The sequence below is a fragment of the Poecilia mexicana genome, unplaced genomic scaffold, assembly GCF_051168715.1.
Source record: "Poecilia mexicana isolate PSO_F unplaced genomic scaffold, ASM5116871v1 scaffold_15, whole genome shotgun sequence".
NCBI lineage: Eukaryota > Metazoa > Chordata > Actinopteri > Cyprinodontiformes > Poeciliidae > Poecilia > Poecilia mexicana.
This window is the reverse complement of record NW_028263384.1, coordinates 5,268,485-5,279,768: the sequence shown is the minus strand read 5'-3', so window position 1 is coordinate 5,279,768 and position 11,284 is coordinate 5,268,485. Positions and strand designations below refer to the sequence as shown.

General features: G+C 38.2%; 1 protein-coding gene across 5 annotated transcripts; it reads left to right on the top strand.

Annotated features, from left to right (window-relative positions):
- The first annotated feature begins 1,776 nt into the window (after positions 1-1,776).
- On the top strand, positions 1,777-11,153 carry galm (galactose mutarotase). Of its 5 annotated transcripts, none has more exons than XM_088013080.1 (10): positions 1,819-1,868; positions 1,966-2,067; positions 2,179-3,623; positions 4,446-4,600; positions 5,302-5,415; positions 5,942-6,034; positions 8,489-8,570; positions 8,863-9,013; positions 9,106-9,280; positions 10,952-11,153. In XM_088013080.1, the coding sequence occupies exons 3-10, from the start codon at positions 3,416-3,418 to the stop codon at positions 11,027-11,029; spliced, it is 1,056 nt and encodes a 351-aa protein (XP_087869206.1). In that variant the 5' UTR covers positions 1,819-1,868; positions 1,966-2,067; positions 2,179-3,415; the 3' UTR covers positions 11,030-11,153. The 5 variants fall into 5 exon arrangements, with proteins under 5 accessions (XP_014846599.2, XP_087869206.1, XP_087869208.1 ...); XM_088013082.1 differs by having other exon boundaries at positions 1,853-1,868; positions 1,969-2,067; XM_014991113.2 differs by lacking the exon at positions 1,966-2,067 and having other exon boundaries at positions 1,777-1,868; positions 3,424-3,623.
- The last annotated feature ends 131 nt before the right edge of the window (positions 11,154-11,284 follow it).

Below are 11,284 nucleotides of genomic sequence, written 5' to 3'. Positions count from 1 at the left end.
CATTTAAGCCCATCATCCCACAGAAATGGATTATTTGCCAGGGAGAAACGTTTGGGACAGCTCCCAGGGAGCCATAAGACTGGAGCGTGAAATTTTGAATTACAAAAAAAGAAAGGCTCTGAGAACTAACAGGCCTTTGTTACATATTGAAGTCACGCCTGGACAATTACAAAAACATCAGACAAACATGGCTTGCTTGGCAGGATGGACAGGAGAAAGCCTTTTCTCTCTAAAAATAACATGGCAGCAGGACTAAATTTGCAACGCTGCATCTGAATGATGAACTAGAACCTGGAATCATTGGAAGTTAAAAATAAATGTCTGGCCATAATGCAAAAAGAAAACCGAACACATCATAATTTTTTATTATGATCTGAGGGACTCTACTATCATTACAACTGTTTGTGGATTGAGTTCACTGTCCTTTCAGTCCTATTCAGAGTACACATTACACTCTGCCTTTAACCATATTCAACCAGGAGCTGCAGATCTGTTGCCATCCTGCCACCTTGTGGTGTATAATAGGAACAACTTGCTTGGTTGCAGGCTGTGCCTTAAAAAACACTAGGAAACGTGCACTGCTTATCAGGTACACCGGTTTATCATATATGAATATGTTGAAGGAACACATCAGTCTGTGTGGAATTAATCTATGAAATATGTTTTACTTAGAAAATTGAGTTACTGAAATAAAAGAACTTTATAATAATATTATGTTAGTTTTTTATGTTAGTTTAAACTATGTGGATAAGTAGATATATTGCACATGTATAAAAGAAAAATAGAAGAACCTGTTTTTTTTTAGCAAAGGTTTGAATACTTTTCAGAGTTGCTGACAGCTTTTTGATGACAGTTCATTTTTAGAGCATGAGGATGTTGGAGACTCAGGTCCTGTTTTGAAAAAGAAATCTGTTTTCTCTTACACTTGATAATCAATACACAGCTGTTTTGTGATTATTCTAAGATATGCTAATATTGTAATAAATACATTTCATCATCTGTGTTTGTTCTTTTGTTGTTGTCTTAAAAACATAAACCTCCCTGTAGAAATCACAAGCAGCAATAGCAGTTCCAAATAAATCAGAAAAACACATAATGATAAAGTTTAGCCTGCAAACAGTATAAGACAGAGCATGTGAGAATCTGTATGGAGGAGTGGACCAGAACCACTGCTGCAGTGCAAGCCTGGTCCAGAACAACAGGAAACATTTGGTTTCTGGACTTGGAAACAAAGATTTTTGGACCAATGTTAATTGGGTTTTCCCAATAACTATCTAATACTTATTTCACACAATAATATAAAATTAAGCTTTTTTTAAAAAATAATGCAAGGTGATGTGGACTTTTTAAAGATCCTGTCTCTATTTCATACTTCTTGTGCATCATGAAACGTTCACTGTGGCTTGTAAAATAGACATTTGTTTGGCTGAATCCTCTGTATGCACTCTTGCTGCCCACTGAGTGTGATGGGTCAGGCTGACAGGTCAAATAAATCCAGCATAGAATTAGGAAATAATTAAATGTCAAAATAATGAGATATGGTTTTGCCCTAAAATAACTAAAGTCCCGACTTTAAGTCCCGACCAATTTGTTTGATGAATTTGAACTTTTAAGCATTTACCTTCTAACATCTCCGGTCGTATTTAAGTGATGTAAAATTAAAATATTCAACAACTTAGTCAGTGTGGCACTGAGACCTTCAGTAGATATTTTGTTGTACTTCGGAATATTTCTCACATTTCGTAAATTCTTGGTCCTATGGAGAGGAGAGAACGGTTTGGAGCACGCCTCTTGAGTCACATGACTTCCGCATTCATCTGACGTCTCACGCGCTTTCTTCTGTCCTAGACTTGGTGACGCGTTTGTAGGTAAGGGACTGCGAATGGAAGCAGAGCACTCGCACTGGTTTTCAACCCCATAGTGTCTTAGCATTGAAGGAGAAGTTCATGAGAGTTTCATCGGTAGCAGGTCAGCTTTCAGCTGGACTTCAGCTCTGGGTTTCTGACGAGGAGAGGTCCAGTCAGGTCTGGTGTTCTCCCGAACTTTGCTTCCCAGCCCCGATTAAAGGTCAGCGACCTTTTCCACTTTTAATTCAGAATTTATCAGGACGCTCTTTGTGGGTGTACGAAACAAAGCGATGCACCTGGTCGTTCATTTAGTGGTGTTTTTTCTGCACAGGACATTTAACGCGACGAGATTTGGTGACAACCAGCAGATATGACCGAAGTTCAATAAACAGCGTGCTGAACATGGAGTAGAAGAGGACAAACACACTATAAATAATTCAGTTTCATGCTGCTTCTTAAAATTATTTATACTATCTTTCATGTTGCTTCAAAGAAATAAAAGTTATTTTAACAGAAATCAAAATGATAGTTATCCCAGAGTAAATTTCCAGCTGTCTTGGTTGGAGTCTGCAGACATTTCCACAGAAGAGGCTCGGAGATGTTCGCACAGCAGCCAGAGATTGTTTCTTGTTTTTAACAAAAGAGACACCTCACTTAAATGTCTGCACCTCAAATTTAGAAATAAACTAATCTTGCAGCTCAGATATGTCAGGTCATATAATACCATATCTATAAGGGAAACTTACTGTGGGACCAATTTTGAAATTTACTTCCTATTCTCTTGGCTGATGGACATTTCTGTTTTTCCTTCAGGTCAAAACTGTCAGCTCAGATATTTTTTTTCCAAACACTTCCAACATATAAAGAAAAATGTAAGAATTGCTTGAACCATCTGTCTGTAGATGGTTCAAGCAATATTTGAAATTGTGTAGTTCTGAAATGCTGTTAGTTTTACTCCAGACGTAATAGGACACACATGCTTCTCTGCAGTCTACTGAATATTTTTCCCATCACACTGGAGGTTCGTCCAGATATTTTTGGTAAACGTGTGACGGGTCTTTTGGCCTATGGGGTTTCGCAAATAGTTGTACACTACACAACACAACAAATGAGGAATTGCCTTCATTTCCATAATTTCATAAAACTGTTGCTTGCAATACTTTCATATCAATATTTGAAATTGAAAATATATATTTGTATTCTAAATTATAAGAACAATTTGTTGTAAATAGTTGTGGGGTTCACAGTGAAAAAATAAATAAATAAAAAGTTTTACAACTCAGATTTTATGTTTTTATGTCTAATATGCAATAACAGTATACCCAAAAGAAAAAAATAAGTGTAAAAAAACCCTGACACCACATCAGGCAATATTAATGGTTTCCATGGAGAAAAATATAAAGGTAAATAAAAAAGGGCCATATATGCCCTGGACCCCAGAGGGTTGAGGCGGTCTTGTATTCTACGGTCAGGTGTGGTTGTAGTTTGTGTAATGGGACTGAAATCACAGATATTTTTCAAAAGATGGATTGTTTTAAAGAGATGGACATTGTTTTTTCTTTTCCTCCATGTTTAGGGTCAGACTCAGGATGACTCAGGTCAGCCATCAGCAGTGGGGACAGGTCCCTGGCCTCGGCAGCGTAGACATGTGGACCCTCCAGTCCCCCCAGGTGCGGGTGGAGGTCCTGACCCTGGGTGCCATTATAAGGTCTGTGTCCTGCAGAGGAAAACATGGGCAGATGGAGGATATAGTCCTCGGCTACGATAACCTGGAAGGTAAGACATAAAATATTCAACATTTGAGAAAAATGAGCTGATATCTCAGCAAGGCTCATTCTGAAAATCCCTTGAAAACATTAGTGAAAAAGAAGAAAAAAGTATCAGGGGGAAAAACTGTGCAACTCCTTTGGAATCTGGAGTTTTTATGGTTCAGTCTGACATCAAACTGAACATAACCTCAGGAAGGTTAGGGTTTGAATCTTAGGTTAAGAACAGGGATTTATTTGTTTCAATAGGTAATTTCTCATCAAGGGGACAGAAGTCACATGTGGAGCACCCCAAGGTGCCAAGGTTCAATCCTCGGACCCCTCTTATTTAATATCTATATGCTCCCACTAGCTCAGTTATAGTTATATTGGGACTAATTTATCTGTATACAGTTTGTCAGAAATGAAAATGAACCGTTCACGAGTACATCAGTCACACTTTGTGGAGCAACCATGTTTGATTTCAATACCAGGTTTGGTGGAGAACCAGAACTTTCCAAATCAGAATTCTGACCTCAAGAGGCATTCCAATGGATTTCTCTGACTGTCAAGTTAAAAATGATACATTGCATTACTTTGTGATGATAAATACCAGACATGCTCTCTCGCCCTACAACACATTTCTTTCCAACCCTTAACAGAATAGTCAGTTGTGACTAACTTTAGATCCGATGTAATAAGTTCTGGTCAGAGTCTGTTTGATTCATCAAGCTAACCAGTCAAGTTAGCTTGACACTTGATTGGGACCCCTGCCTGAAAAAGCTAAGAAAAATTAAAGTGACTGCATACTTACCTTTGGTAAAGGTGAACAATCATATTTTTATGTTGTCAGGTTATGTGTCGGATAAACGGTATCTGGGGGCCGTGGTGGGTCGCGTGGCTAACAGGATAGCAAAAGGACACTTTGTGGTAGAAGGAAAAGAGTTCCAACTAGATACCAACAATGGACCAAATGCCCTGCATGGAGGCCTGCACGGCTTCAACAAGGTAAGACCAATGTTTGGGGGGTCTGTTTGCTGTTCCTGGACTGGAAACTTTAGCCGCTTCAACAAAACACTTCAAGGTGGGTTCAGGGAAAATGTGAAGCATTTCCTTGTCCAATAACAGGATAGCTACAGTGAGTTTATAATTAATGCTATTGGTTTTTAACTAAAACTGATTATGTAATTGCAGTTATTTTCGTTATGTGTGTGGTCATGTTACTGCTGCTGACCAACACCTGGCTTAAACATGCTACTCCATTTCAGACACAAAACTATCAGGAAACAGACATAATTTTCCACATTACCCTGTTAGCTAAATGTCGCAATATTAGATGGATATATCATTACTAAAACAACCAAAATGCTTATCCGTTTTACCCAGGAAGTGTTAAGTTTACTGTAGGACATTACTGGGCCTGAATAATGTTGGCATGTTGTTTGATTGCTTAAGATGATTTCTATAACTTGAGAGCCTAACAGTGTTGATAAACGACTGAAGCAACAGGTTGTCAAGAATGCTTTCCAGTTTTTCTTCCCATTCTTGGAGCTTTTTATTTCCTGTAGGTGAAGATTCTTAATCTCATCCAGGAGATAAAACCCTTAAGGACCGGATGTGGGGCAGCTGTTTGTGTTTGCTTGTTCTATGAGGACGTTTCAAAAGGAAGACTTCTTTTCTTGAGTCCCTCTCTGGGTTTCTCTGTCCAGGCAGTCTGGCTTGCTGCAGAAGTGGAAGGTGGTGTGATCCTCAGTCATACGAGTCCAGATGGAGACCAGGGCTACCCTGGTGAGCTTCAGGTCTCCATCTCCTACACTCTACAGGTAAACATACTCATGTCTCAGCATCAGAACCATGTATCAAAACATTTGCCTCATTTCTTTTCTGGTGAATGTATACAAACAACTTTGTGTGGAAAGGATCATAAAGTTTATAGTAGCAATCATTTTAGAAGAGGAAGAAGCATTTTTAGTCATTGCTGAAAACACTAGAGTTAGGTTAATTGAACCATAAATAAAGATTAAAAATCTACATCTGAGGAGAAGACCATTAAAAACGAACCCGAGTAGAAGTTTGTTGCTGAACTACCAGCTTCAGATGGAGCTGCAATGTGTTCCAGATCTTTACTCCTGACAACAGGAAGGTTGTAGGACAGACTCTATAGGAAGCAGATTGGTTGGAGTGGAAAACGTCCCAGACTGGACAGCTGCTCGATTATCCTTCCTTTGATCCGGATCGTTTCCCAGACTCAACTTTCCAAATATCACCTTCAATTTGCTTTGATGTTTTACTGAGTTGATTTTGCACCCAACCCACCTGTGTTATTGAGATTTGTGTTTTTCTGCTTAGGGGGAAACTCTAACCGCTGACTACCGAGCCCGCTCCACCAAAACCACCCCCATCAACCTCACCAACCACTCGTACTTCAACCTAGCAGGGCAGGTAAGACCTCAACATCATTCACACCCTGAGAACTTTGCCACATTCGATCACATTACAAACATAAGTCTTTGTGTATTTTGTTGGGTTTTAAATTGGCATTATTGTGTAAAATCAACTTTTCATGTTATAATGTTATTCCTGCATCAAAGACACACCTGGGGCCTCATGCATAAAAGAATGCGGCGTTTTAACACTAAAACTTGGCGTACAGAAAAATGTAGAAAAGTGCGGTGGACAAAAAAAATCGGATGTATAAAGCCGTGCGCATGCACGTGTCTACGCGCCTTTCCTTTATGAATCCTAATTTGCGGGAAATAGAGCGGAACTGCTGGTCGGCCCTGTCACCACCCATAAATACATATGCAAACTAGTATAATACCCGGAAGTCTGCCACCACATGGGGCAATAACCATGGCAACGTCCTTGTTTGTAGCAGTATGAGTATTTATAATAATAGTAATTATATATTTTATTTAAAAGGTGTTTTCAGGGCATAACACCTCACAAGAATAAAAATAATAAATTTTAAAGAAAAAAAATCCAAATAAAATAAATAAATAAAGAGATCGCGCAAATGCCTGTTTGAACAGTACTGCATTCAGCCGGGACTTAAAGACACAGTCAGAGAGTCCACTGAGTGGGAAAGTGGACATTTATTCTAAATAGTAGAATCATGTGTATAAGTTGTACATTTACAGAATAGAGATGATTTCTGTCCATAGAGGGGCTTTCACAAAGCGGGCGGCTCCACTGAAGGATGACTGCCGCTGGACCGGTACCGGTACCGCACAGTTCCTTCTCTAAGTTTTGTTCAAAGCTCCAGAATGATCAGTCTGGGTAATCTGGGTAAATGAGGCAAATGTTTTGATACATGGTTCTGATGCAGATCAGTCTAGGTAAACGCTAATAAACCATCATCAAGATTTCACAGAAGGTAGATAAGATCTCTGTACACACGCTCCCTCTGGATTCTTCCATTGGCGATGTTCTCCATCAGAGCCAAAACCCTCCACAATTACGCGGCTCACCTTTGCGCAGCTACTTGAATAGTTGTGGTTGTCGACACACCTTGATCACCTTAAAAATAATCAAACCTGTTTGGAGTTAATCTGCTGATCCAACCCTATTTTCTTTTTTTTTATAGTGAGAACAAAAAAAAAACAAAATGCATTACATGCGCTTTGTTGCATAAAACAATGCATTACATCTTTATGAGACAAAAACTGAGGAAAAGTACTATTTCCGAGTGAGGTTTTCACATCCTTTTATTTTTGTTTTCTTTATTTTGTGTGCGTGTTATGTTATTGTCTGAGGATAAATGCGGTTCAGTTTCATCGTTTACATTTAAACAATAAAAAATTAAAATCATGAAAAAAAACATTGGGTTTGATGCTTCTTGGTCTAAAAAAACACTGACTGGAGTCAGATTTCAGCATATTTAGGTGAGTTTTGACGCTTTGTAGTTTGATGATGTTCATAGAAAAATTTTGCATGGCTGCCGCACATTTTCACACCAGCGAAAAAGTGTGTGTATATTGACGCAAAGTTAATTTTTATACATGCTGACTCATGCGTAAAATATGGCGGCACACAGTTTTTGTGTGCACGCACGCTTTATACATGAGGCTGCTGGAGTGTTGCATGTTTGAGAAATCCTTCGATCTCCACGGCAACTATTCGCCTGTGCAAAACGCCTGGATGGACATAGCCCCGCCTTTGAGACGCAGCTCCTCCTCAGTGCTGTAGCTTCGGAGCTTCCACCTCACAGAGCAGCTCTTCCCTCAGTTTCTTCAAATTAGCCAACAGCAATTAGCAAACACCTGGTGGAGCTGTGCACCTGCTGAGCTCGTAATAGGAGCTACTTCTCAGAGCAATGCTGGTAATAACGTTGTTGAAGGGTTAACAGAGGAGCCATGTTGTGATGACTTCCTGAAAGCGGAGTTTCAGAAAGAGCATGAGTTTTTAAAGAGATAGAGTCCCAATTTTAAGGCATTAAATTACAAAGTCAAATTTCTTGAAAGTTATTTTTGATATATATAGCACCTTTATGACAACTGAAGGTAACACAATTACATAAATTGACACGACACAAACCACATAAGTTTTAAAAATACATGATATGGTTGTAAAAGTCAAGCTAGCATAACTGAGCTACATATCCAGCTTTTGCTTTTTCATTAAAATCTTTTACTGACCAGTGAAAATGTGGCTCTTACCTTTGGACCTTACTGCTGAAGTTTTGACAGTTAATAGCAAAAACTCACATTCATATTTTGAGATTCTTGATTGTTTTCAGTGTTTCATTTTCCCCACTATCAATGTTCCTGACTTTAATGCATAGTGAAGTCACACATGCCTCATACAGTCACCATGTGACACAAACACTATTTGCTATGTATGGTGATAAATTGTCTCTATATGTGTGTGTTTGTGTTCTTGCATGCTTGGATGAAGGGAGTGGCAGATATCTACGATCATGAGGTGTCTATCAGTGCACAGTCTTACCTGCCTGTTGATGACACATCAATCCCTACAGGTGAGAGCCAACGTCAGTCCTTCCCTGACATAAAATAGACAAGTGAGAAACATTTCCTTAGTCTTAAATTGCTCTACTTCTGACAATAGTGAAAGGAATGTTATTAGAAATTCACCAATCAGAGATTTTTAGGCCGATGTTTGTAAAGTTCTGACCTGCTGATAGCAGTTTTAGTCATTTTTGATTTCCCTTTAAGATCTATAAATAAGAGAAAATACTTGTTTCTCTTGTTACGTCCCAAAAAAAAGAGATGATTTTCAAGAAAAATAAGTCTGAGCCAATCTGTTGGCAGGAGAGATCCGCCCTGTGGAGGACACACCCTTTGACCTACGGGCGCCGGTTCCTGTTGGTATCCGGCTGAAGAATGTTCCTGGCCTCGGCTTTGACCACAACTTCTGCCTGTGTTCGCCCAGAGATGACTGGACAGAAAGACATGCTGCCAGGTTGTTGCACATTGCATGCTCACACAACAAAAAATATCCCAGATTCATTCATTTAGTTGATTCTGGAAGGCAAACGTTCTTCCTTGTTTCAGAGTGCTCCACCCCCCCAGTGGGCGTGTCCTGGAGGTGTCAACCAGCCAACCAGGAGTCCAGTTCTACACTGCCAATGTCCTGGACGGCTCCATCAGAGGAAAGGGTGGTGTGACGTATGGGAAGCACAGCGCCTTCTGTTTAGAGACACAAAACTGGCCCAATGCTGTTAACCAGGTATGTGGCTGGACGGAGAATCACTTCCAATAATTAAGCTAAAATATAGGAGAACTCTTAGAACTGTAACTTTTTCCTTTGTTTTTTTTTATTCTCTGCTGCTATTCTTGGCCAGGTCTCTCTTATGATTGGGACATGTTGATTTCAATGGGATAAACCTGGTTAAATAAAAGTTATTACTATTATTTAGGACTGCATCTAATGATTGTTTTAGTAATCAACTATTCTATCAATTATTCTGACAATTATTCAAATAATCTCATTAAAAAATTGGCATATCCTGCTGATTTTTATTTAAGCACTGAAGCCTTTTTTATATGTAATATTAGAAATACATTAAAAACAAATATAAGATAACAATTCAGTTACTTTTTTGAATAAGAAAATAACACTTTTATTGCTGAAAATGCAATAACGTAGCATTCCTTTATGTACCCTTGATCATTTGTAGCAAAGAAAAAATACTGTCTACTAATTTATTCTTTGGATTAATAATTGGATGGATTTTTTTAATACAGAATTTAATTTGAACCAAGTATAGCAAAAAAAAAAAAACTGCCACTGGAGTGGTTCTGGGTAAAACAAAATTGCAGACAAATTAGGTTTTTCTTCATAAATGCAAAAATGAATATATGTTTGGTACAGATACTGTCCTGACTGTGTTGTTCTTTCATCAGATGGCCAAAATAAGGCTATTTCTCCAGTTAACAATTAATGGATGACTACATTATTTGACAGTTGTTTCCATAATCGATGAATCACGATTAGTTTGATTGTTTCATTTCTATCATTATTATCAGGTAGTTTTAAACTAATTATAACATTTTTGGTAACACTTTATTTGAAGGGGGCTGAATAAGACTGACATAACACATGTCATGAACATGAATAAGCCTTCATGAATATTTGACTGTTGTCATAAAGCGTCATTCGGTAAATAATGACACTTTTAATACAAAGTTGACATTATTCAAAATGTCTTTTTTATGACAACTTGACATTAACCAAGAAATCATTACTGATATAAATTTGTTATAAAAGTATTACTGATTGCACTTTAAAAATTAGGTAACTTTATGTTATTAAAGGTAAAGTTTAAACAGTAATGATTTCCTGGTTAATGTCAAGTTGTCATAACAAAGACATTTTGAATAATGTCAACTTTGTATTAAAAGTGTCATAATTTACCGAATGACGCTTTATGACAACAATCATAAATATTCATGAAGGCTTATTCATGTTCATGACAGGTGTTATGTCATGTTTATGACAGTGTCATGACAGTCTTATTCAGCCCCCTTCAAATAAAGTTACCATATTTTTAATGTCTTAACAGAACAAGTGTGGATGAAGACTGTTTGTGTGGGAAAATGTTCTAATGAATAAGATGTATTAATAATAACCAGGGAGAAACTAGATGAATGAATGAATGAATGAATGAATGAATGAATGAATTAAACTTTCAGTCGAGTCTCCTGCTACACAGAACCTGTCCAGGGTTGCACAAACATTTTTAAAGAAGAGACCCACCTCCTTAACACTCGCTGCTCTTTCTGACCATTCTGTCTAAATATGTGGTTTAATCAAAACGTGTGTTCTTAAGTAAGGTCTGTGTTGCCAGCCCAAAGGGGGGTGTGTGTGATATAAATGCGTGTGTTTGTGTGTGTTTAGGCTTCCTTCCCGGACTGCCTCCTGCGTCCCGGGGATGAATATCACCATGTGACTTGCTTCACCTTCACCACTGTCTGAGCGACAGTCAGGATTCCAGCACTGACCTCTGACACATATTTAGGTCAAAGCTTGCTTTATGACTGCTGTTGATGTGAATATCTTCAGCAGAAGTTGTAATAAAGTAATGGTTTCATCATTCAAACTAGTTTGTTCCCTCTTTATATGAATAACTAAAAACCATCAGTCTTATAAATTATGTGAAGTAACTGTTAGCTATTGACACAACATTTTAAGCTATATGCAGCAACACATTTGATGTGTTGTTAATAATGA

Coding starts and splice junctions, on each gene's coding strand:
- galm (XM_088013080.1), top strand. CDS start 3,416: ATGTTTAGGGTCAGACTCAGGATGACTCAGGTCAGCCATCAGCAGTGG. Junction 5,416..5,941: donor CCATCTCCTACACTCTACAG/GTAAACATACTC, acceptor TTTTCTGCTTAG/GGGGAAACTCTAACCGCTGA. Junction 9,014..9,105: donor ACAGAAAGACATGCTGCCAG/GTTGTTGCACAT, acceptor TCCTTGTTTCAG/AGTGCTCCACCCCCCCAGTG.